At 55.0% G+C, this 23,166-nt stretch overlaps 14 protein-coding genes across 14 annotated transcripts; 7 read left to right on the forward strand and 7 right to left on the reverse strand.

Annotated features, from left to right (window-relative positions):
* Positions 1-347: 347 nt before the first annotated feature.
* On the forward strand, positions 348-971 carry BU26DRAFT_222838 (uncharacterized protein). Its single transcript, XM_033820780.1, has one exon. The coding sequence runs from the start codon at positions 469-471 to the stop codon at positions 787-789; it is 321 nt and encodes a 106-aa protein (XP_033688444.1). The 5' UTR covers positions 348-468; the 3' UTR covers positions 790-971.
* A 376-nt stretch (positions 972-1,347) lies between these two features.
* Positions 1,348-2,564, reverse strand: BU26DRAFT_515796 (uncharacterized protein). The gene has a single exon (XM_033828167.1). It carries the CDS (start codon positions 2,346-2,348, stop codon positions 1,452-1,454), a length of 897 nt encoding a protein of 298 aa, XP_033688445.1. The 5' UTR covers positions 2,349-2,564; the 3' UTR covers positions 1,348-1,451.
* Positions 2,565-2,767: 203 nt separating this feature from the next.
* BU26DRAFT_515797 (uncharacterized protein) lies at positions 2,768-4,384 on the reverse strand. The gene has a single exon (XM_033828168.1). The coding sequence runs from the start codon at positions 4,219-4,221 to the stop codon at positions 2,839-2,841; it is 1,383 nt and encodes a 460-aa protein (XP_033688446.1). The 5' UTR covers positions 4,222-4,384; the 3' UTR covers positions 2,768-2,838.
* Positions 4,385-5,079: 695 nt separating this feature from the next.
* BU26DRAFT_515799 (Metallo-hydrolase/oxidoreductase) lies at positions 5,080-6,307 on the forward strand. The gene is made up of 5 exons (XM_033828169.1): positions 5,080-5,115; positions 5,165-5,179; positions 5,229-5,279; positions 5,347-5,472; positions 5,630-6,307. Exons 4-5 carry the CDS (start codon positions 5,410-5,412, stop codon positions 6,251-6,253), a joined length of 687 nt encoding a protein of 228 aa, XP_033688447.1. The 5' UTR covers positions 5,080-5,115; positions 5,165-5,179; positions 5,229-5,279; positions 5,347-5,409; the 3' UTR covers positions 6,254-6,307.
* A 336-nt stretch (positions 6,308-6,643) lies between these two features.
* On the forward strand, positions 6,644-7,576 carry BU26DRAFT_450248 (uncharacterized protein). Its single transcript, XM_033824737.1, has 2 exons — positions 6,644-6,784; positions 6,838-7,576. The coding sequence occupies exons 1-2, from the start codon at positions 6,701-6,703 to the stop codon at positions 7,252-7,254; spliced, it is 501 nt and encodes a 166-aa protein (XP_033688448.1). The 5' UTR covers positions 6,644-6,700; the 3' UTR covers positions 7,255-7,576.
* Positions 7,577-7,880: 304 nt separating this feature from the next.
* Positions 7,881-9,196, forward strand: BU26DRAFT_420601 (uncharacterized protein; the record flags this gene model as incomplete). The annotated part of the gene is made up of 3 exons (XM_033823374.1): positions 7,881-8,362; positions 8,427-9,085; positions 9,141-9,196. 3 exons carry the CDS (start codon positions 7,881-7,883, stop codon positions 9,194-9,196), a joined length of 1,197 nt encoding a protein of 398 aa, XP_033688449.1.
* Positions 9,197-9,369: 173 nt separating this feature from the next.
* On the reverse strand, positions 9,370-10,256 carry BU26DRAFT_515802 (uncharacterized protein). The gene is made up of 2 exons (XM_033828170.1): positions 10,197-10,256; positions 9,370-10,133 (listed from the first exon to the last, which is right to left on the reverse strand). The coding sequence occupies exons 1-2, from the start codon at positions 10,220-10,222 to the stop codon at positions 9,833-9,835; spliced, it is 327 nt and encodes a 108-aa protein (XP_033688450.1). The 5' UTR covers positions 10,223-10,256; the 3' UTR covers positions 9,370-9,832.
* A 517-nt stretch (positions 10,257-10,773) lies between these two features.
* Positions 10,774-11,225, reverse strand: BU26DRAFT_420534 (PWI domain-containing protein; the record flags this gene model as incomplete). The annotated part of the gene is made up of 2 exons (XM_033823368.1): positions 10,774-10,977; positions 11,031-11,225. 2 exons carry the CDS (start codon positions 11,223-11,225, stop codon positions 10,774-10,776), a joined length of 399 nt encoding a protein of 132 aa, XP_033688451.1.
* A 776-nt stretch (positions 11,226-12,001) lies between these two features.
* Positions 12,002-13,599, forward strand: BU26DRAFT_560748 (uncharacterized protein; the record flags this gene model as incomplete). The annotated part of the gene is made up of 2 exons (XM_033832826.1): positions 12,002-12,149; positions 12,200-13,599. The coding sequence occupies 2 exons, from the start codon at positions 12,002-12,004 to the stop codon at positions 13,597-13,599; spliced, it is 1,548 nt and encodes a 515-aa protein (XP_033688452.1).
* Positions 13,600-14,048: 449 nt separating this feature from the next.
* Positions 14,049-14,397, reverse strand: BU26DRAFT_418669 (uncharacterized protein; the record flags this gene model as incomplete). The annotated part of the gene is made up of 2 exons (XM_033823261.1): positions 14,049-14,282; positions 14,350-14,397. 2 exons carry the CDS (start codon positions 14,395-14,397, stop codon positions 14,049-14,051), a joined length of 282 nt encoding a protein of 93 aa, XP_033688453.1.
* Positions 14,398-14,611: 214 nt separating this feature from the next.
* BU26DRAFT_515804 (uncharacterized protein) lies at positions 14,612-15,796 on the forward strand. Its single transcript, XM_033828171.1, has 4 exons — positions 14,612-14,729; positions 14,956-14,981; positions 15,037-15,248; positions 15,311-15,796. Exons 1-4 carry the CDS (start codon positions 14,691-14,693, stop codon positions 15,736-15,738), a joined length of 705 nt encoding a protein of 234 aa, XP_033688454.1. The 5' UTR covers positions 14,612-14,690; the 3' UTR covers positions 15,739-15,796.
* Positions 15,785-17,918, reverse strand: BU26DRAFT_222890 (uncharacterized protein). Its single transcript, XM_033820781.1, has 3 exons — positions 17,618-17,918; positions 16,767-17,567; positions 15,785-16,717 (listed from the first exon to the last, which is right to left on the reverse strand). Exons 2-3 carry the CDS (start codon positions 17,498-17,500, stop codon positions 15,832-15,834), a joined length of 1,620 nt encoding a protein of 539 aa, XP_033688455.1. The 5' UTR covers positions 17,501-17,567; positions 17,618-17,918; the 3' UTR covers positions 15,785-15,831.
* A 72-nt stretch (positions 17,919-17,990) lies between these two features.
* Positions 17,991-20,376, reverse strand: BU26DRAFT_528625 (uncharacterized protein; the record flags this gene model as incomplete). Its single annotated transcript, XM_033830861.1, has 3 exons — positions 17,991-18,606; positions 18,663-19,391; positions 19,442-20,376. The coding sequence occupies 3 exons, from the start codon at positions 20,374-20,376 to the stop codon at positions 17,991-17,993; spliced, it is 2,280 nt and encodes a 759-aa protein (XP_033688456.1).
* An 865-nt stretch (positions 20,377-21,241) lies between these two features.
* BU26DRAFT_477677 (uncharacterized protein) lies at positions 21,242-22,800 on the forward strand. Its single transcript, XM_033825615.1, has 2 exons — positions 21,242-21,824; positions 21,887-22,800. The coding sequence occupies exons 1-2, from the start codon at positions 21,370-21,372 to the stop codon at positions 22,593-22,595; spliced, it is 1,164 nt and encodes a 387-aa protein (XP_033688457.1). The 5' UTR covers positions 21,242-21,369; the 3' UTR covers positions 22,596-22,800.
* Positions 22,801-23,166: the final 366 nt, after the last annotated feature.

Consider the following 23,166-nt stretch of genomic DNA (forward strand, 5'->3'; position numbering starts at 1 on the left):
TGCACTGCGCCCTGCTGCAGTGAGGCAGACTCCTCGCTGCTCGTCTCGCCACCACCCTCGCATTCCGGACTGCCTCTTGAGGTTACGTGATGAGAATCATGCGGCTCCGGAACCCCATCACCAATCAGACTTGCGGCATGTTGCCAGCACCAAACTCACCCCACAGCTCGAAAACCTGGATACGACCTTGCTCATAAGTCCTAAAATCGGCCTGAATGCACCCTAATCTTGCCGCCACTGCGTGTGAAAATGGAGCCATCTATGCCAACGAGTGTGGGAAACTACTGTGGTTGCAGGGGGAAGTTTTGTCAGCTTGGCGTTTCGGCGTAGAAGTCACACTCCAAAGGGAGAGTGAGGGCTGATCTAGCCAATCAGGCCTTATACCTCAGCGTTTTGGCCTAAACGTGTGATTGCTAAGTTGACAAAACTTCCCCCTGCAACCACAGTTAACATATCGGCGCGCAGCCGATGAGGGATACGACTCCTCTAGGAAATCCTCCCAATATTCAACAATTCCCCTACTGTCCATCAAACAGTACCGAAAAATGTGTCTCATTCTGTTCCTTGGCCCTAATTATGATGTTTGGCATATTGGCTCTTAACCCACAACTGAGACGCACCTGGTCCTGCTCATTCGCAGGGGGAGGCGAAACGTATTTCGATGATGTTGGGCAATCGTGCTTCTCACAGTCATGTGAGATCGTTGTGTACCAAGTTTTTGTTGAGCCGTCCTTCTGGGGTTTTACTTTCAACACCGTTTCGGGGGGGGGGTTACACCTAAACGTTTAGGTTAGCAATTCAACTTTCGAGTGCTAGAAACAGAATACAAATATTGCAAGCTTTAACTGTATGCTTGTGGATTTACTTCAAGGAAGAAATATTATGGGGTTTGCTGTGAATGTGAAGGCACAGCTTCAAAATAGGTTCCGGCTCCGATGCTGTTTAAGATCAACATTTATATATCTACTATGTTCTATTGCGGCTCAAAAGAGGGGTAATGGCATGACCTGAGTCCTTGCAGCAATAGGCCTGTGAAGAGTAGCGATGACCAGCCAAACCCCCAAGCCAGAGATGGAGGACTTTGCCAAGAGTGTTACCTACAGGTAGGGGGAGCGTATGAATCGCTCGAGGGGGTTTGTTATCTACGCCAGACAATGAATGTGTATCTCGGAGCGTTGGAATGCTCAAATATGACGGAAAGAAAACCGTTGAGGCTCAAGGGAACCAATGGTGGATGTATTCACGACACCATGCTGCTAACCATGTGTGTCTGCATCGACCGGTCAAGAAAGTGGCTGGATCATGCGCCTGGCCTTAACCGTCGCTGACATGCCAGTCCCATGATGGCTGAAGCACACTCTGATTCATAGATTAAGACAGTAACAATTTGAGTTTAGAAAAACATTCACTGCTCGACGAACAGCGGTCCTACCCAGGTACGCCTCGGTCTCCTAAAACGTGGGATTCTTCAACCAGCACGCAATTTTGCCCAGTGCGAACAGATCGTTTCTCTGGTCAGAGTGGAGGAAAGTGTCCCATGTCCATCCCACGGTGCCAGAGGTAAGTAGGCGCTTCCGAGGGGGCTGGCAAGACCCGAAGTCAATAAGAATCGGCATATCTTGCTCATTCACCATAACATTCTCCGGATTGATGTCGTTGTGGGCGAGACCGATCGAGTGCAGGTAGGCAACTGCTGACGCGAGGGCTTGTGTGAAAGCACCCTTGTTGATTGCTCGTCCTTCGCGGATACGGTTCAGAAGGGTATCCTTGTGCCTGTCCAGAATAATGCCGGTGATCCGCCCACGCCGCACACGCACGCCGTGATATCCAACAATATTGGGGTGAGGGTGCTTAGCGACGGCCTCCATGATGCAAGCCTCGCGATAGAGAAGCTCGGAGAGGTAGTCTGAGTCTTGAACCCGATCGTAAATCCCAAAATTGGGCCTTTTGGTGTAGAATTTGTCCACCTCGTCCACGATCAGACCCGGAGCAACTGTCAGGGTAGAGTCTGTAGGTATCGAAGGATAGATCTGCTCGTCTGGGATACGCGCCAGTGCGGAGTTGATGTCTTGTACAGTGATGTCCTTGCTGGGCTTGGAGACGGTGCCGAAAAAGGCAAATGCATCCTCGTCGACGATGTAGAAGGTCGTGAATCGGATTTTGCCAGTGTCCAGGTCTAGGTCCTCAGAGACGTCATCGAGGTCCTTGATCGACAGAATCTTTGGTGGACTTGGGGGATCTGCTATCGAGAGGTTTCTAGTCGTTGGCTGGATTGCCGCCTGCAGACCTCCTACAGAGCAACGGAGAGGTGGAGTTTCGCCAGGGGGGAGTACGCCACAAGCTGCCATTGCGGACGAGAAATGAGACTCCTGGAACGAGTTCCGGATGTCTGACTGTTTAGCAAGTTCATTAAGCGTTGCTAGAGGGGGAGGGGGTTGTTGAGGCTATTGCGATGACTAGATGACTGAAGACCAGAGCTGCGAATGCTTTATATACCGCGTGGTTTCACAAGCCAAGACTATTCCATGGCTGGCAACGTAAAGTCTGTGGTTTGATTTTCCAATCTTTGTTTTCGCGTTTTGCACTCGAGAATTTTGCGTTCGCGATTTCGAATTTTGAAAATTACCGAATCTAGTTAGCCGCCGCACCATAACCGTCGAAGTCTTGGCGGCTTCCTCACGATTTCGCGCCGCTGTAAAAGAGAACCTCTTACACCTATATTTTTTTCTTTAAAATTTTAAAACTCTTCCTTATAATTCGAGTTACAGAAAACGATTTTCCAGGATGCGAACAATCGTGTAAACCGGGGAGTGCCCTGCGGGATCGCACCTCTCCACCTCACAAGATGGAGCGACTGGACTTCAACAACTGTCGGAGCCTGACTTTCTGACGCCCGGGCGTTCCAGGCGAAGGAGGTATCTGTTTCTCGTCCTGGCGCGCTTTCTTCGAAGACGAGAACAGGGCGCTACTGGACGACGGAAAGGAAGGGATGAGCGGCCGCGCGGGAACGGGAGGGACTCCCTTTCGCGGACTCGCAGCCGGACGATTGGCTCTCATGTCAGGCACCCAGAATCTGTCCAGGCATGCTTCGCTTGTCTCTTCCACCACGCCCAGGCTCTGGAAGAACATTACGATTCCGTCCAACGCCACCATGTCCGAGAATCTCTTCGCTTTGGGCTCCTTGCCGGCATCGAACGGCTCCATGGTCGCGATGGATCCTCTCCGCGGAGTAACAACCATCTTCTCTTCAAGCCGAATCGGACCGGGCACGTACACTGTCTTCCTCCTTCCGCGCATGTGCGGGATGGAGTTGCTGTGCTTGAATGTGCCTCGACGCTCGATGTTCGGCGTTAAGGGCATCGAGAAGTGCTTCGGTCTTGTTGGAGACTCAGGCAGCAAAGACCTCCTGCTGCCCGAATAAATTTCTTCCATTGGAGTTGGTCCTGTGGGCGTGGGCGTCTCCGGCTCACCGTACATCTCTCGGGGTGTTGCCATCATCGAGGAAGGTGTTCCTGGTAGGTCTCTCGACTTGAAGTCCACGATCGTCGTCTTCAACATCTCCATCTTCTTATGCTTGAGTGTCTCCTTTACCCTTGCCTTCTCTGATAGCGATTTTCTCCGCTCATGTAGGACCTCTGACAACAGCTGGAATCTCTTTGTATTTGACTGTGGTGACATTCTCCAGACATGGTTCTTCGGCTTCAGTCCTAGTTTTCCAACCGACTTCCTAGTCGTTTTCCTCCGACTGATAAGCGATCTCGACGCGGCAGTACCAAACTGCGATAGCCGTGGCAGCGGTGGGACGATCAAGGGGCTTCTTCTATGCCGGCTTCCATTCCCACCTCCCGGACGAGCTGTTCTTGCGCTGATGGCTCGTCTTGGGGGCTGTGGCTTGATGCTCGGGTATAAAGCCAGCGCTCCCGCGGGTGCTGTAGCGGCATTTCTCATTAGTTTCGGTCTCGGTGTTGCAGTTGGTTCGCTGCTTAGTTGCCGTGGTCGCTGACGGATTGTCATCGGTTCAGCTGGGTGTGTGATGACGATTGCTGGGCTACCGGGCCGAGGCGTCGGATTGAGTTCGTCGTCATCGTCTATCACGAACATTCGGAGTCCTTCTGTAACGTCGATTTCGCTGATCCTTTTGCCCACCAGTGCAGGTGGTTGCACCGGCTCCGGGGAAATCGTGTACTGGACGTGCTCCTTGCCTTCTGCTCGACTGGACATTGCGCCTCGGTGCTGGTGTCAAGAAGTTGCGAAGATGATGGAGCCGGGGCGCCAGGAGCCTTGAATTTGGCAGCATCTTTCTTTGTTCACGCCTCGTCAAAACTTCGGGGAGGAGCGTAGCCTCTCGACAGAGGCTTCCTGTTAAAGGGAACAAAGAAACCCGCTACTAGTCACTTTTCACGTGCTAGTCTTTCCTCAAAGCCCCGGAAACGTGCAGATGCTGTGGCTTCAGCAGCGTTATGCACATCTTGTCTACGCTACTATTGCAATTGCAGTATCAAGACTCTACATTGCTGGAGGCGATCTGATCAACTCCGGACCACACGTCCGTCAGTACAGCCTGGCTTCTAGTCACCTCTGCCACTGACTGGAGCCGCAGACTATGTAATCTCTCAGAGGGACTGTAGGCGGTCGGTAAGGCTACTATGTATTTTTTATTTTCCATCGCCGACGGACTATACTCCTTTATTCCCCGACCGAGCACTACCGCCTAAATTCCCTTTCCGAGCTGGATTCCCCAATGTTTCTCCAACCTCTAGTCCGCTTTGGGTTCCGCCGCAGCATCTGACGTTCAGGGCCGCCCCACCACAATGCACTTCGTCATTCCTCTGCCCCGCGATTCTACCCCTCTTCGTACCGCGCACCGTCTGAAAGGCGTAATGCTCGCTTCCGACGACGTCGCATTCCAGGCTTTTCAGCCAACCGAAGCCGCTGGAAACAACAGAAAGTGGGGCTGTAGGAGTATAGTTGCTGCCCACGGCCATGGGTTTAGAGGATCATGCGGCAGTAGCTGGGATGGCATATAAAACAGGAGCTCCCCGGAAGCGGATATAGGACGTAAGAGTGTACAGGAAGATGGCGACTTCACTGGATCTAGTCAATCAAGCTCCAGCGGTATGTTCTTCCCCACCTCAACGTCAGGAATGAAGCTCACTCTGCATAGGGAACAAAACTATGGGTTTGACGTCGCTAGCTACGACTGCGTTCGTCAGTTAACCACTCAGTAGATCCTTCACCTTGGGAATCTCGAGTGCGACGAAGGATTCGTCAGACGCGCAGTACGTCTACGGCCACATCTCGTTGCCCACCATTGGGCCCTAGAGTACGAATTGACATCCGTATCAGGGCAATTCATCCACACTGTCAAACCCAGAGGGGCCTCCTAGGGGCCGCCGCAGACTTGTGATGATGGCCGTACTCATCGAACATCCGACCGAGGGGCTGATCCTCTTTGAAACTGGGGCTGGTTCTGTAAGTAGGATTCTCAGCAAAATCCCGGGTCTATAGTGGATCCACTAAGATGGCTTTCAATCATATCTATCCAGCAGCTGCGTATAATCGCCTTTGCAGCGCCTCACTTCGCCCACCGTCTGAAGCAGCTCAAGCCCACTAACACCCCACTCCCCAGGACTACCCCGAAGTCGTAGGGCCCCAAATCAGCGACATCTTCGCACGCGTCGACTACGACCACTCCATGGATCTAGACGCGCAGATCGCGCTCACAGGGCACTCGATCAAAGACATAAAAATGGTAATCATCGGCCATTTGCACCTCGACCACGCCGGCGGCCTCGATTTCTTCCGCAACACCAACATCCCCGTCTACGTGCACGAGCTGGAGATCAAACACGCCTTCTACACCGTCGCCACCGGTACCGACCCGGGCGTCTACCTGCCGCACTACATGACCTTCGACATCCGCTGGGTGCCGTTCCACGGCAGCTACTACGAGATTGCGCCGGGCCTGAACATCCATCATTCCCCGGGGCATACGCCGGGGCTGTGCGTCTTGCAGGTTAATATGAAGGACAGCGGGACGTGGATTTTCACGGGCGATCAGTACCATGTGAAGGAGAACTTTGAGGATGATGTGCCGCAGGGGTGGTTGGCGAGGGATCACGATAGTTGGGTGAGGAGCCATCAGAAGATTAAGGGGCTGATGAGGAGGACGGGGGGGAAAGTGGTGCTGGGGCATTGTTGGGATACGGTGAGGAGGTTGGGCATTGAGTTTGCGCCGAAGGTGTATGAGTAGGATGTTCTGGACAGAATGCGTGTAAACGTTCTGGATTTATGAGCTAAACGAGGGACTAGGAGAACTGCTGATCCAATACACACTTCTTATTTCCATGCCTCGTATACTTGCTAGATGGCAATTCCACATGCCAGAGGTCACGGTACTTACCATGCAACGTAGAGCCTAATAGTCGTGCACGGTGCGGGTGTTCAGTGCTGTGTAGACGATGCATATGTTATGTGATGACAGTCTTACTTCCTCAATCGATACAAAGTATGCTGGTATGAAGACCTCCATGTATTCTAGGCGCTATCCACCAATCCGCCCATCCCTTTGTTTTCGATTGGTCGGTCCATTCACTATTGGCTCGTGCACCACTAGCGCGGAACGATCAGCAGCTTCGGAATTTCCTTAGCTATCGCGCCCAAGCAGCTGGAGAGATCCCCACCAAAACCCCGGCCAACCATGGCGACCGAAACGGCAAATGCAGGGCCGAATGGCACTGTCAATGGCGACTTCCAGGCCTTATGGGCGAACAAATACCGCGGTGTGAGTACCACTTCTTCTCAACTTTAGTCGTACTCCGACTGACCTTCCCACAGGCGACAGTAGAAGACCTCGACCCACCACCCGCTCTCTCCGTCCACCCCACCGACCCCATCTCCTACGCCCTCATGTCCGGTCTCGAGCGCGACTACACGCACCTCACCGTGACCTCCGAGCAGCGCGCGCTCCTCGGCTACATTAGTATCCCCCATCTCCAAGCGCTCCTTAAGGAAGGGAAAGTGAAGGACAGCGACCCAGTGGAAGCCGCGATGCTCAAGTTTAGGCGACGAGGCCGACGGTATAAGGTCATCACGCTGGATACACCGCTGGAGGAGCTGCAGGAGTTCTTTGATGGTGGGGTGGACGGGAGCGGGAAGCAGGAGTTTGCTGTGGTGACGGATGCGAGCCGGAAGTTCGTGCTGGGGGTTGCGACGAGGGGGGATTTGGAGAGCTTTGTTAAGAGGAGGGCTTGATCTACAGGAGAGTAGAGTGGGGATAGCGACGGTAGAGGGCACTGGAATTTGCATTGCTAGGCGTTCGCGTGGTGCATATGGCTATATGGGCGGTTTCGCGGAGGCTTGATTCAACATACCCTCCTGCATTATAGTTCGGCTCCCTGCAGGACTTGGAAGTCTGTTCTTCACGCAGAGACTCTAGTACACTCCGGAAAAGCAAGGTGTGGGGCGACTCCTGTGACAGCGACCGGGAATAGCTAGGCGTTGATCGGAACAGCGCAGATCCATGCTCAACGCTCGATTCCAGAATAAAAGCAACGAAAATTAAAAAGATGCACCCTCAGTCCATGATGACCGAAATATCAGTACACAACAACTCTTCTTATCTATACCCCGTTGCGGTTCCGCAGAGCCTTACCGAGCTGAACCACTGCCGGCACGTCAACGTCATACCATTAGCTAGCTAGCTTATTCAGCCCTACGGAATCATCTCCACGCCTCTTCCGAAAGATGCACGTCTTTTCATTCCCAACAAACCCCGTCTTCGAGGCAGCGCCTCCCGTGCGCCTTTAGCCCATCCAAATTTACCGGACGACGACGACGAACGCGTCCACACCTCTTATACTCGCGCCCCCGTCGCTGGAATGGTCGCGTATCTCCCGCGCCTGCGCAATCCCTCTATCGGCGTCCTGCAGCACCTCTCCGCAGCAGTCCGCCGGAACCAGCGACGACCACGACCATGCCTCGAAACGCTGCCGCTGCCGCTTCCGCGCGCGTTTGCCCAGCACGCGCAGCAAGAGACCAGCGTAGGCACCACGACGCCGGTCCCGGATGATGCTCCGCCGCCGAACGGGCATAAATGTCCGTTTTACTTCGAGGCTGGATACGCGCTGTATGCGAAGAGGCCTTCGCGCCCGTTCCCTCCGCCCTTTCTCTCGCTTCCGTCGACGAGCTTTTCCGAGCCGCTTAGTACGCATCATAGGAGTAGGGATCGCAGACCGCAGGTAAACGGGGAGATGATAAGGGGCGTCACAAACGGGGACGATGCTGTACTAGTCAGTGACTATTTCATCGGAGCGAACGACGGCGTAGGAGCCTGGGGAACGAGGGAAAGAGGACATGCAGCGTAAGGATCTCTCCCGTCCCATCCACTCAGAGTCGACCAAGCAGTAGCTAACATTTCTACATAGCTTATGGTCCCGCCTAATCCTGCACTTCTGGGCACTCGAAGTCGAACACGCGGAATACGACCCTGCCCACGAACCCGATCCCGTCGCCTACCTCCAAACCGCCTTCGAGCACACCAAGAAAGCCACGTCCGAGCCGCAAGAATGGCACGGCACTACCACCGCGTGCGCCGCGCTCCTGTCCGCCGACACACACAATCCTCCCCACCCCCTCCTCTACGTAACACAGCTCGGCGACTCGCAGATCCTCGTCATACGGCCCCGCGACAAGGAAGTGATATTCAAAACCACCGAGCAGTGGCACTGGTTCGACTGCCCGCGGCAACTCGGGACAAACAGCCCAGACACGCCAAAGCAGAACGCAGTCATGGACCGCGTAGAGATTGAAGAGGACGATGTGGTCATCGCCATGACAGATGGCGTGGTGGATAATCTGTGGGAGCATGAAGTGGTTGAAAACGTAGTGGATAGCATGCACAAGTGGCGGGACCAGACGAGCATGAGCGATCCGGATAAACAGCCAGCGGAGCAGACATATGCAGATGGCATGCGCTTCGTGGCACAGGAGCTGGTTAATGCGGCGAGGGCCATTGCAGAGGATCCGTTTGCCGAGAGTCCCTACATGGAGAAGGCGATTGATGAGGGCTTGTCGATTGAAGGGGGTAAGCTGTCATATTTTCCTTTCAGCACGTGGGAACGTGACTAACGAAGAATTAGGCAAGCTCGACGACATTAGCGTAGTGGCTGCTCAGTGTAAAAGGCGAAAAGGCTGAAAGCGCTATAGCTACCGACTACATCCATCGTGAAAAGCCCGCGAATCACAACGAATGTCTGTGGTAGGACAAGGCCCACCTCTGGAGCTCGCGTACTACAGCCAAAGCTCTTCGGGAGAAGAACTCGAGACGAGACGTTCGCGGTCCCCATAACGCTACATTAGCGCAGAGCCGATTGGTTAGCTCCATGCCCCCAATCTTATCGAGTATGCGGTGTTCGCGGAGCAGAATATGAAAGAAGCAAGCAGGGAAGATAGAAGTGGTTGGCGTATTGCCATATGATTATCTTGGCAGAAGAGTCTACTATACATTGGCCTTGACGCATGCAGTCCTATGCTCTGCCATATATTCATCATCCACTTAAAGTCCGGCACCGATTCGAATTCCCGTAAGAGAAACCAATTAAGGCAGATCGAACGTCCGGTAGCCAAGCATGAGTCGATGGCTTTGACTGAGTCTGTTTTCCAGAGGGTGGTTGAGTCGGGGTCCAGGTCTGATCGCGGGCGGTGGATTGGGTCTGCGATAATTCGCCGACTAGTACCTCCACGACATGGCTTTCGGCAGCTCAGAACTAAGAAAGTAGTAACCGCAGTAATATTTGAAAATGAGGGGGGTGAAGGGTTTCCATATACGAACCTATTCTTCTGAGGATCGCCTCCCTGGTGTTGACCCTGTAGGTGAGCGCGAGAGCCTGCGGCGTCCGCGCGCGGATCTACTCCGCGACCTTGACCGGCTTGAACTCGGTGACCGCTTTCGCTTCAATTGAACATCAGCCCTTGAGTCACTTGTTTCGTCTTCAGAAGAATAGGAACGTCTACGTCTCCTCTCCCTCAGTCGCTCAGATGATGGGGTTACAGACCGTTCGCTTGATCGAGACCTAGCATTGCGGCGTCGGTAACGCGGTGGAGTTCGAGAAGGCGAACGAGAGCGCGAGAGCCTGGCTGATGGTGAGCTCGACTTCTTTCGAGGTGTAACTGATCTGGATCGGTGTCTATGCAACCTTCGTGGATCTTGGCTTGGTGACATGGACCTATCGAACCTGTCTGCACGACGGGATGGTGGAGACCTTGACCTAACCCTCGGAAGCGGAGAACGACGCGCGCGTCGAATCGGAGACCTAGAACGATTAGAAGGAGAACGGCGGAATCGGCGACGCGGCGGGCTCCTTGAGCGGCTCGACGATGGTGGGCGACGCGAGCGGCGGATAGGCGACCTCGAAGCGCTCGATGGAGAGCGACGGCGGTCGCGAGATCTGTCACGCCCCCGACCGCGGCCACGACCTCCTGGAATATAGACGTCACGGTCACGTCGGGGAAGCGGGGAGCCCCTACGCCTCCTGAGACTATCAGTACTCCTCGAGACGACAAATCGGTTATCAACATACGGCGGCGGGGATCGCGAGTCTCGGCGAGGGGTGGCCCGATCACCTCGATCACCTCGATCACCTCGGAACGATCGGCCACGGCCACGGCCGCGCTCAGGCCGGCCGGATTGCTCTGCGCGACGGAAGGAGTCTATCATATCGTTTTCTTCGCGACGGCGACTCTCGGCGGCAGCTTTGGAAGCCTAATATGCTGTCAGGAACATTCGGTACCAGGGTCGCTTGAACGGCGTACCTGCTCTTGCTGCAGCTCCAACTTTTTCGCCTCCAACATCTCCTTAGGAACGCCCACAGGACTGTCTTGCGCACTGAGCATCAGGCCCCACAACTCTTTGCAGAAGGCGGGGCAATCCTTGTTGAGAAAGCCAGTGAGCTGAATCTGGATTTCCTTGATCTTGGGCTGCGGCAGAGGTCAGTCAAGGAAGGCAGGTTGTCGCGTGAGGGCACACTTACGAATTGGTCTTGCTCGAGCAGATTGTAGCAAGTCTCGACAACAATCTCGTCGTCGTCGCCGAGGATCGCGGTGATCTTGCCTGCAATCCATTTCTTGATCAAGTCGATGTTGACTTTCTGGATGTCGACTTTCTGGTTAAACTCCGGCGGAAACTTCGTCGCCTTCAGGCGCTTTTGATCGACGCTGAGCGCCATGGTTGCGCTGCAGGCGAGCGATTGCGATTGTGCGCGTGAAGTCGAGCGGGGTAGGTGAGAGAGTGAGTGGAAGAGGGAAGGCGGAGGTTTGTTTAACTGGGGAGCTCTCACTAGCGGCTTGGCTCGGTGATATCATATTCCGAGCCCGAAATTGCCAACCAATCAGCATCAACACCGCAAGCAAACCATTTTGTCCCTACCTGGGTATACTTCGACCGCTAATCCTGATAGAATGACGAAGCATCGTACGTGGAGGAGGTAGCCTCGGTGTAGAATACTCAACAGGAAAGCACAATCACAAGGGTGCCTCTCAGTCTACTTCGCCGACGACACTTTGACATAGATGCAGCCCACGTTAGGGATCACTATCTGATAATAGCCACGATTGAAGCAATGGGGTATACCCTATTGACTCCCTCCGCCTCAAGTGAGTGCACCTTGATGGAGGATGGGCAACTGCCAAACAGTTGACAGCCACTTCCCCTACGCTCGGGCATGACTTCTCCGCCATCTTATCTCACAGCGCGCGGGCATCGCTTCCAGTCTGGAAGTACCCAAGCTGATCGTCAACATCCTTTCCGCATCCGCCGTCCTTCAGTTTCGCCATCCTTACTCCGCTGCTACTCAGCCCGCCATTATCGCTCGTTGTGCCATCTTACTCTATACCTTAGTTCCTCACACTGATACCCTTATTCCCCTCCCACCGGCACACCGAGCTCGGCTGGGCTGCGATCGCAGTAGGACCACCGTCCATTCCAGTACGAAGGCGCCGCGTCATGTCTGACACCACCGAGACGCCGCAACCGCCCCCGACCATCGAGGTCGAGGAGCCGGAGAGCGCTTCATCACCTCCTCCTGAATCCGCCGATGAGCCTCCCGTTCCTCCACCGCCCACTCCTGCCGCGGAAGAGATCCCCCAGCCAAGTACGTTGTTCGTATTCCTTCACTGACATGGACTAACACGAAGTGTCCAGTGTTTCCAGAAGAGACGATGGTCGTCACTACGGAAGATGGCAAGGTTGTCGAAGCTGTTGTGACTGAGCCGGCTGACGAGGGTGTGGTCGTCGTTGAGGCTATCCTGACGCCTGAACCGGAGCAAGCGATAGAGCCTCCAAAGGATCCCGAGCCAGAGCCAGTGAACGAACCTGAACCAGAACCTCAACCTGAGCCGGAACCGCCGAACGAACCTGAACCTGAACCCCAGCCCGAACCCGAGCCAATACAGGAGGAGGAGCCGGAGAAAGACCCTGAGCCTCAACTAGAGCCAGAACCTGTCGAAGAGACCGAGCCCGAGCAGCACCCAGAGCCTCAGCCAGAGCCGCAACCTGAGGAAGAAGCAGTGCCGGTATCACGTGTTCAACAAGAAGAAGAGCAGGCACAGGAAGACCCTATTCTGGAGCCGGAGCTGGAACCCGCTCAGGAGCCAGAACCTGAGCCGGAGCCTGAGCAAGAGCCTGAGCCGGAACCATCGCAACCAGAGGAGCCTGCTCCTGTAACTGAGCCAGTTGAACCTCCAAATGAACCTGAGCCTGAAAAAGAGCCTGAGCCTGAACCCGAGCCTCAACCAGAGCCAGAGCCGGAACCACAGCCGGAGTTGGAGCCTGAATCTCAACCCGAACCCTCTCCGCCTCAAGAGGAGTCCCAGCCAGAACCTGAGCCCATGCCGGTGTCTCGCATCCAAGAACAACCTGAGCAAGAAGAACCAGCGCTAGAACCAATTACGGAAGAAGAAGTCCTGTCGGAATCCCAGCCTGAGCCTTCACCTCCCCCAGAAGACCCGCAACCCGAACCGGAGCCTGAACCAGAGCAGTCGATGGAGGAGCTCATCGAGGCCATTCTGGATGCGGAACCGGAGACCTCTGAGCCTGTTCTGGAGGACCTAGTGGAGGAGCCAACGGAAAATGAGGTGGTACCGCCTCAAGAAGAGGTGCCCGAGGCCGTCGAGGAAGATGTCGTTCCGGAAGAGCAGCCAGAAGAAGTCGAGGAGCCGCTGCCTCCGCCAGAGGAACAGCCAGAGGAAGCCGAACCGGAGCCAGTTGCGGAAGAGGCTCCAAAAGAGGAAGAGGAGGCGCCCGTTCAAGAAGAGCCTCCAAAGGAGGAGGAAAGCGAGCCCACTCAGGAAGATCCGCCAAAGGAGGAAGAAGCGGCACCTCTTGAAGAGGAAGGCCCGAAGGAAGTGGAACCGCCGCCAGTCCCAGAAGTCAAAGCCATCAAGCCCAGCAAAAGGGACAAGATGAGGGCCAGGGCGCCCAAGATGCCTCTCAAGATGCTCGCCGGAAGGGATATCGCTGCGGCTACCGTGTTCCTGATAAAAGAGAAGGCGAAAGGCGTCGATATTGGCCCGAAGCTGGATGCGCTGACGAAGGGCGCTTGATCACGGAGGTTGTTCGATGAGCCCACGGCTTCTATTGCTATTTCTGAGTTGGAAGTTCCTTGTTGCGTTTGTACCCCGAGCTTTGCATTGGCACATGCCGTTGGTATGCACGGCGTTGGATTCATAGCTCCGTCCTATTACCGTAGTCTCCTAATGATATCCTTTCGGTCCGCTCTGACTGACATCTCTTGACGGATTATCCTTGCGAGTTGTAAATACTCCCAGGTGCTCTGCAATGTGGTGTCCTTCATCCGAGAGACGAGAACGCCTTCATCTAAGTCGCGGTCCATGCTGATATCTTTCGTCCAGCCCCAGCCGACTTGAAGCTCCATCGCACATGCACCTTCGCGCCTATGCCCTTGCCCCCATCTTCAGCTATCTCGCAGCCCTGCGCGCCAGCAGAATAGCCCTCTGTATCCTATTCCCAGTCTCGCCCTAACATCGCGCCCTCATACCCCACCAACAGCCCTATCCACACTCGCCCGAGCATCCATCAAGCCCCTCCCCAACTCGCCCCTCTTATGCGCCTCCTTAACCGCATAGTGCAATTCCACGAGATCCTTCGCGCGCTTGAGATCTCCATCTTCCTGCTCCTCTCTGCTCTCGTCCCTCTCGGCTTTAGACGACGCCGACGTCGTGGGGTCTGGGCGCGCGGATACCAGGGCGAGCGCTGCGGCGGGGTCCTAAAGCTTGTGTTAGAGCGGGAGCATGCGAGATGGGATGGCGCAAGACAGAAGGGTATGGGCGTACACAAACACGCAGCGAGACGAGGTCGGAGAGGATTTCTGCGAGATGCATTGTGGTTTCTGCAAGGGGGGTGGGGGGCTTCGCCATCGCGTTCCTCGTTCGTCTGGTCGTAGAGGGAATCGATGGCGTTGAAGTGGGATGGATGGATGGAGCTTGGAGCTATGACATCCCACGTCAACCGCTCGGCGGAGCTTCGCCGAAGCTCGGAGGTTTTTCTGCGGACCGGACTGGCGTGGAGTGGCTAGCGACGGCGATTGAGCGTGACTCTCAACCCAATCTTTCCATCAATCTTTTGTACATCTACATCTTTCTTTGTATATTCGTTTTAAAAAGAGATAGGAGAAATGGCGAGTATACAATCTATCAGGGCCAATTGCCGGAAGGTGAGTGCTGTCATCCTCTACCATTTCCGCCCGTCAAAGCATGCTGCACGAGCTCGGGAGTCCGAAAAAAGTTAAGGGTGCAATTGAGGGTTCTATACGCATCATGTCTTTCTTTCTTGCCGCATTGTCCAAGGACGATAGTCATACATTCTGTCTAGTCTGGCCAGCATCTCATTTATTTTTGCCAGCCCCATTGCGTCGAACCGTCTGACTAACACCTCTATAGGTCATGTGTATAGGCAGGAACTATGCGTTCGCAACCCCCTACTTATAACTTCTGAATGCTCCCAGCCTGACATCTTCACAGTGACCACGTCAAAGAACTCAACAACGTCCGCCCAAAACAGCCCTTCTTCTTCCTCAAGCCGCCATCTTCGATCCTTCTACCCGGCGCCGGACCCGTTCTCCGGCCTAAAGGAGTGTCGATGCACTATGAAGTTGAGCTCGGCCTAATTATGGGCAAGACAGTGCGAGACCTAGACTCTGAAGACACGAAAGGAGCCATGGACGCTATTGAAGGTAATGTATCTCATCATCGTATAACATTGTCTAGAATCGCTGCACTAACTTTTGAAACATAGGTTATCTGCTCGCCATCGACATGACAGCCCGCAACGTCCAGGAGGAGGCCAAGAAGAAAGGCCTCCCTTGGTCCATCGCCAAAGGCTTCGATACTTTCCTCCCCATCAGCAATCTGATCGCCAAATCGCGCGTCCCGGATCCCCACAAGGCACATCTCTGGCTCTCTGTGAACAACGACATGAAGCAGTCCGACAACACCGAGCTAATGCTATTCCGCATTCCAAGACAGCTAAGCGATATCAGCCGCGTAATGACGCTCGAGAAAGGAGATATCGTGTTAACTGGAACGCCGAAAGGAGTGGGTCCCGTAAAGACGGGCGATGTGATGAAGGCGGGACTGAGGGTTGATGGTAAGGATATTGAGGAGGCGAACATTGAGGTCTCAGTTGTTGATCGTGAGGGGCCGTACGAATTCAAAGAGACGTAGATTCGACATCAGGGTTAATAGAGTTCGTCTCTCCTGAACAGACTGCAAACACTGACCCGTTCACCGCACTGAGTCTCGATTTGAAGTGTCATTTTATCTCTGTGCCGACCGCAAGTAGTCGCCGTAGGTCTCGAATGCGGGTGGTGGCCGGCGTTTCACTGGCGCCGCTGCGGGGCGCGAGGGGCCAACCCCTGGTCGCCTTGAGGCTGGTCCATTCATAGCAGTTGCAGACGGCTGTTTTGAAGCAAGCTTTTTCGAAGCGGGCTTGCCGTAGGATGACTGAGGGCGTGCCGTCGCCCCATCGGGGCCCAGCTCTATATGAAATCCATTTGAGAAGTCAGAGGGCAAGCCTAGCTTGCGTGGACTCGGACGTAGAAAACGGCTAGGCTGACTGGGAACAGAGACGTCAGAGGCGGGAGCGTTGTGAATCTCTTCGGTCAAACGGGATGGCTTCGACACTGGTTTCCTGAGGCTTGATCGTGCTGGAGCTCCTCCCTGCCTTCTAATAATGTCGCGCTTAGCACCCCCATCTGGGCGCCTTGCTGCTTGTATTGGGGCGGACCTGCCCGGCTTTGGATAGATGGGGCGCATGGATTCGCCAGTGGAGTCCTTCCGCGGCAACTTGAGCGTGACGATTTTGCTTGGTCTAGGTGTAGCCTTCATTGCGGCTTCGGCGAATTCCACTTTTGCTTGACTTCGCGTGGCCGGGACGTGGTTGGAGATTTTCTGCCTTTTGCTTTGGTGTGCTACATAGCGAGGCCCTTGAGGGCGGACTGGAATATCGGTGACGAGGTCCAAATCCGGGCTGCACTCCGCCTCTTTCTCTGTCTGCGTAGTCGATTGGGTCGTGCTCTGTATCTGCACGTGAGTCTGAGGTATCTGCGCCTCGTGTTGCGACCGGCGGACCGGCGGAGCTTGTCTGACATCCTTCCTCTGTGGCGCTCGAAGGGGTGAAGAACCTCGAGCAGTAGATGAACTCCTAAAGAAAGTAAGCCACTATTCACTGTAGCAGGTTGGACCTCCCTCACCTGTTCTCGTTCTGTGCGAGTGGGCTGCGCGGCACCTGTACCACGGACGTATTGGAGGCTTGCACTTTCTGTGCTGCAAGCTCGCCGCTCAACCGTGCCACTTCTGCTTGCAGACGTTTATTCTCCGTAGCTTGATTCCGGCAGGTGCTCTCGAGCATACTAATACTGGCTTGTACGCTCCGGGTTTCTCTCTTCCGTTGGGCCTCAATGGCTTCGATCCGTTTAGAAAGCGCCTTCACCTCGCTCAGATAATTGTTGACTTGAGGCCGGCGCTCCAGGTTTTGAACAGCTGACTCGAGAGCCGTAGTCCTCTTTTGAATAATGTTGACAGCGTCGTTCTGGTCATGACTGTCCATGGCCAACCTGGACACACGAGCTTGCGTATTCTTGAAGCTCTCAATATCCCGCGCGATTGAAGCGAACCTCGCACCAGCAACCTTTCTGAACTCTTCGTTTTCCGGGTCCTTCTCCACCTCCTTTCTCAGGTGGTCGAAGTCGTGCATGATTGTACTGCAGGCTTCGGCTACGTCCTCGGCCTTACGCATTCGCTCGTCGTAGATAAGAACCTGCGCTTCTAGGTTCTTCATCCGCTCCAGCAGATATCCGTTCTCTCTCTTTTGGACCTGGTATTGCCAGAGTGGGCCCGCAGGATCCGAGACAGGTGTAGACATGTCTGGACGTGCCGCGCTGCTCGGGCGGGACGTGCTCTCTCGCCGCATCGAGCTTGACGGCATGTTGGGCGGTGCAGTGTAATAGACAGAAGACGGTATCTGGGAGAGCTCCCGCTGGGGAAGCAAGTAGCTAAGAAAAAGAGTTACTGGATGAGTGAGAGTGAAGCGTGGAGGGCATACCTAGGTAGTTTGAAGAATTGATGACGACGGGTGAGCGGAGTGGTGGCGTGGAGAAGGTACGGTCGCGCGCGCCTTCCACCCGCTGTTCACCTCACCGTCGGCTTTCGATAGCAGGCGCCGGGTCAGAACCCTAGGTAATAGGCTCGTATAGGAAATATATAAAACCGAAAACGTAGAGAGGTAGGTAAAAGACTGTGACTGCCTTCGCCGACGAGGGACGTCATGTTGAAAATCTAACCGTTGGCCAGTAGGGTAAAGTCGGGTGGGAATAAGGACAAGAAGTAGGATAGATTGGTCATAGAAGAACGGCAAAGCAATAGGCACGAAGTGAATCTGAGCGGTTTCTTATTTCTTTCTATCTACTACCGGCCAGTCATGCACCGGCACGTTTCGGTCCCTTTGGCGCATTAAGCACCTCATCCCTCTTCATTATCCTGACCTTGGTATCTTTCTTCAAGCCATCCGGCTCACTCGCCGAGCCGCCCTCGCTCTCCTTGGCCCGCTCCGCAATGCTCTTGTCGTAGCTGCTGGGGTCAATACCAAGGATGCCTCCGACGTTGTTGCGATCGCCGGGCACAGAGAACTCGCGGAAGGCATATCGCCATTCGTTGAGGAATGTTCGAATGGCTTTGCCGACCTTGTCTTTGCCGTTCTTGGAATGGTGACCGGTTCCGGTGATGGCGTAGACGGGGCGGGAGGAAGAGCTGTGCTTGAGGAGGATGCCTTCAAGATAGGACACTGCTTCGTCTGGATGTAGACCTGGGCATTTCGTGAGCATACAGTTCGATTCAAAATGCTTCGGTGCCGTCGTACCATGTAGGTCAACATAGAGCTCACGTGCATCTGGCCCGGTGTCCTTATTACGCTCCTCGTAAAGGATTTGGGCAGCTTTACGATGAGCTTCTCGCATGAGATTGTTCTCGCTCTGGCCTCGAAGACTCAGAGCTTTCGCGGCGCGGGAATCGCTGCGGTTCCAGGCTTGAGCAGCACTGACAATAGTTAGCATATACATAATAATCATCAGTGGGGAACTGCGCCAACCTACCTCTGCAGGAACTTGTTCCTCAAGCTACCGTGCTTGAAAGCTTCAGTGCGGGCTTGAAGATACGCGGTATTTGTTTTCTCGCCTGTCTCAAGCCATGGAATATGCTGAGGCGCGGGAATCGCTTGAGCGACAGCGCTGTTCTCACGAGATCCGTTAAAGCTCTTTGCTGGACGGAGACCTTTGCGGAGCTGTGCAGGTGCCGGCGAGGGTGACATGCGCACAACATCGGCAAGATTGCTTGGGGTCGTATGTTCTTTATTGTTATGGCCGTGGCCACCGCGCTTCCCGTGGTGCCGCTTCCCGGCCTTCGCCGCAGCAGCTGAACCTAGAGTGGGGAAAGCCTCGTTGTCATCTACCGCAGGGACTGAAGGCGTAGTTGCTCGAGAGTGTTGCCTGCTACTGGGCCGAGATTGCGGGCGGCTGAGGTTGCCAGGGGTAAAGTTAGGAAACGGACTCAGGCCTGGAGGAGGATGTTTCGGGACGCCTCTCAATCCGTACAGCTGTTCGAGGGAAGCGGTCTCAGTGGTCGACAGTTGAGGGGTCCACCCAGGCGAACCCGTTGATTGCAAAGTAGGGAATGTTTCATAGTCTTGCATCTGGAAGTTCGGAATAGCTGCTTGTAGCGGCGGTGTAGAAGCGTCGGAAATTGCCATGCGAGCCATCAATGCTGAGGGGTCGTGGGAGAACATGCACATAGTGCCCGCGAGACAATTTCCACCCATGAAGTATCTGAAGGCTCAAGTTAGTTCATAACATCACCCCGTGTAAAATGCACTCACTTGCACAGCGTCGTCGAAGTATCGTGGCTAAACCTGCAGTCGGCTCTTGCGCACTGGCCTTGGGAGAGGTAGTACTTGCATACGATGTTGCTCTTTGCCTGGCCCGCGGGAGTGGCAGGCCTGAACGCCGGGCTCATCGACTTCCCGATATGAAAGGTAGCTTGCTCAGGCACGGTTGTTGACATTTGCTGCCCTTCAAGAGCCTGGGTACCCATAAGCGCAAGGAGCGCGGCACTTAGATCATAGCCATTGGCCTCGAGGGCCTTCTCAATCTCGTCATCGGGTCGGTCATCGCGGAGGATCGATCGAAGCATGTCATAGGGGCCCATATCCACAGTCTGGGGCTGGACCCATTCCGCTGCAGCACCGTTGAGTGTGCCGTCGCCCTGGAACGACGAGGATTCGGTGCTTCCAGAGTCATCGTTCACAAGCCAGTCTACGGATTCGCTACCAAGGTCACCATAGAGCTCAGTGTTCGGACTCGGGCCTTCGCTGAATTGGTACGCGCTGAGGCTCGGGCTATGAGGGATGTGGGGGCTTGAAAAGGCGAGCCGCGGGGACGGTCGCGGGGAGGTGAAGGGAGAAGCGTTCGAAGACTTTGCTCGTACGAAGCCAGGAGGAGCTACGCCGAAGCCCGGGGGAGGATGTACGGCCCTGGGCGACTGGCTGACGGGGGTAGGTACGCGGTTGGCTTGCCATGGAGCGGGAGAGGGGCGGCGGATGACGGTATGGCGGCTCGGAGGGGGTGAGCTCGAGGAGCTGCCTGCGTCGCGAAAGCGCCAGAGACAATCCAACACAATGTTCTCGAGAGACTTCCCAGTGAGCCCTGTTTCCTTGCGCAGCAGCTCCTCCAGCTTGTCCGTCTTATCCTCCTCGTCCAGCGTGTCGTCGTGCAGCACCGGCAGTGCCGCCTCGTAGACGTCGTCGGAGACCATTACTACTGCTCAAACATAAAAAAGCTAAGGGGTGTCGTGTCGCGGCGGTTGTTGGACGGCGCGCAATATGGGGTGAGGGTCGGAGCTCAGGCGGGTTTGGGGCTAATTAAGGGCTGGGGGTGGTCGCAGGGAGGGCGGTCGGGCGCGACAGGGCAAGAAGAAGCAAAAAAGGTGAAGTGAAGGCAGCTGCGAGAGGCAGCGAGGCCGCTGAGGAACGGGGGATGAGGAGGGTCTTGGCTGCTCCAGGGCGCAAATGAAGCTCAAGGCAGCCCTACCGCGGGCAGGGTGTGGGGGATGCGGGATGTTTGGAGCTCGCCCGTGCAACTAAGAACCTTGAACCTGGGGGCGCGTATGGGAGTGCATGAAGCAGCGCTACATGGCAGCGGCGCAGAAACAAGGGCGGTGATGTGGTGTGGCAGGTATCCAGCGAGCTGAGCGAGTCGACGGCGGTGCCAGCCCGCTTTGTGTTGCCTCGTTCACTCGGGAATCGTCCTCCCATGCAACGTTCGCGTCCACCGACCGAAGAGGCCACCGGGCGCCGCCATGAGGCTGAATCACGTGCTTCGGCATCTATGATGCATGCAGTATGCTGCATACCGTGTAACAGCCTGGAGTGCAGCTATTTATGGGCCACTGGTCTGTGATTTCTTTGCAATAGTGATGGATATGCAGGCCATTGAGCAGCATTTCTGTCGACCTGGTAAACGGTCCCTTTGATAGTCGATCAGATAGATAGCCCCGATCGGACTTAAGATCCACCATGCAGGCGAGGCGGCGGTGCTCTCGGGATGACGCTGAAACCAGCCCTCTCGACCTCTCGTAGTCAGCAACCCCCAACACCGCAGTTGTCTCGCCCTTTCTAACACTGCAACACCGGAATGACCGTTCTCAGCTATCCCGCGAGTAACTCCTAGACCGCATCTCTTCATCTTTTGACCTTGCATCCTTCCCTTCCATCTCCTCCGCGCCGTTCCGCCGCCCTCCGCCTCCGCCATGCCTACGGAGGACTACGACGCCCGCGCCCTGGCGCTCCCGCTGAACGGCGAGTCCCCCGAACGAAGCAACAGCCCCATCTGGAGCCGACGCTCAGCTTCATTCCGGCGCAATAGCTCCCCGTTTTCGCGACAGGCGCCGTCGTGGCACCGCAAGCTGATGGACCGGTACGACAAGCTCAATCGGCGCGTAATAAGCTCCTACAATCGGCTATCACCCGTCCAGAAAGTCCTCGTCGTAATAGGAGGACTTGCCTGCTTCGTACTCTCGATATTGTTCCTAGTGTACAACGAGCGCATCTTCCAGTCACTGCTGCCGGTTGCGAAGAAGTGGAGGGACGTTAGAGCTGGATGGTTGATACTGTGGGCTTTGATATTTACAGTATCATTTCCTCCATTGATTGGATACTCGAGTCTTTTGACAATAGCGGGTTTTGTATATGGGTTCCCGAACGGGTATGCCTTCTTCCACCGCAACTCTACTTTAAGACGCACATCTTACTGACATATCAACACAGCTGGTTCATAGCCGCCTCCGCAACTGTTGCCGGCAGCACAGCCTCCTTCCTCCTCTCGCGCTCCCTTCTAAAAACCATGGTCCATCGCCTCGTCGCAAACGACAAGCGCTTCGCCGCTCTCGCCCTCACTCTGAAGCACGACGGCCTAAAGCTGCTTGTCATGATCCGCATGTGTCCCTTGCCATACTCCCTCTCCAATGGCGCCATAGCCACCTTTCCCACCGTGCACACCGCCTCCTTCGCCCTCGCTACCGCACTCGTATCTCCCAAGCTCATGCTGCACATCTTCATCGGCTCGCAGCTCGAGAAGATCGCCGAGAGTGGCGGGAAGATGGATGCGAAGACTAAAGCGCTGAGTTATATAAGCATAGCGATCGGAGCTGTTGCCGGCGTGGCGACAGGTTGGTTTATGTACAAAAAGACAAAGCAAAGGGCGCGTCAGCTGGAGGCCGAGGAAAGGGCGGGGATACGCCGGATGTCTATTGAGGATTTGGAAAATGAGTATTCGGATGACCCGGAAGCGCTGGAGGCTGCCGAGACCCTAAGGGAAGACGACGATGATATCTCGCTACGGACAGGGTGGGGGGATGAGTATCACGATGATCCTACGGATGCGGAGGATGATGCGCTCGAGATCCCAGATGTGGAGGATGATCCGTTTAGCTCGGGAGATGGGGGAGACGAGGAGGAAATCAGCAGTAAGAAGTGAGTTGTATATATAACGCTTGCAGGAGTGTATGATAGACTCCAATAGAAGGGTCATAGGGTGGAGCATTAGGCTTACGGCGTTCCGGGTACCGCATGTCTTGGATACAGGTAGAAAATCGATCAGATGAGATACCAAGGCAGTTCCTGGACCGAGACCGTTCGAATGGTTCTCTCGGACTGGATACTGCAGGTTCCTAACGTACGGGTACGAAGTCAGTGCAGCTCTCAAAGTGTGCAGGGTGGTGCGTCAATGTCTCAGCCAAGTGCTCGCCGGAGTGCAGATCTTTCGGGTCAACCGCTCGTACAGCTAACTATACGTGCTATTGCATGCACCCCCGAAGGCCACCAGGGTAGCTGTTACGTGCGTCTTTATAACCAGATATTTCAACACCATAAGGGCGCGGAACGCCCCTCGTGGGATGCTTCAAACAATAGCACGCACTTCGGCAGAGACAGACTTCGTACTGGGGCCTCAGCTTGCCCTACTGATCATCTGAAAGAGTTATGACTATTCCCCACGTCACACTTCACAGCATGGAGGCAGAAAAATTACACAAGGAAATTGAAATTCG

This window comes from Trematosphaeria pertusa (genome assembly GCF_010094035.1).
Source record: "Trematosphaeria pertusa strain CBS 122368 unplaced genomic scaffold BU26scaffold_3, whole genome shotgun sequence".
Taxonomy (NCBI): domain Eukaryota; kingdom Fungi; phylum Ascomycota; class Dothideomycetes; order Pleosporales; family Trematosphaeriaceae; genus Trematosphaeria; species Trematosphaeria pertusa.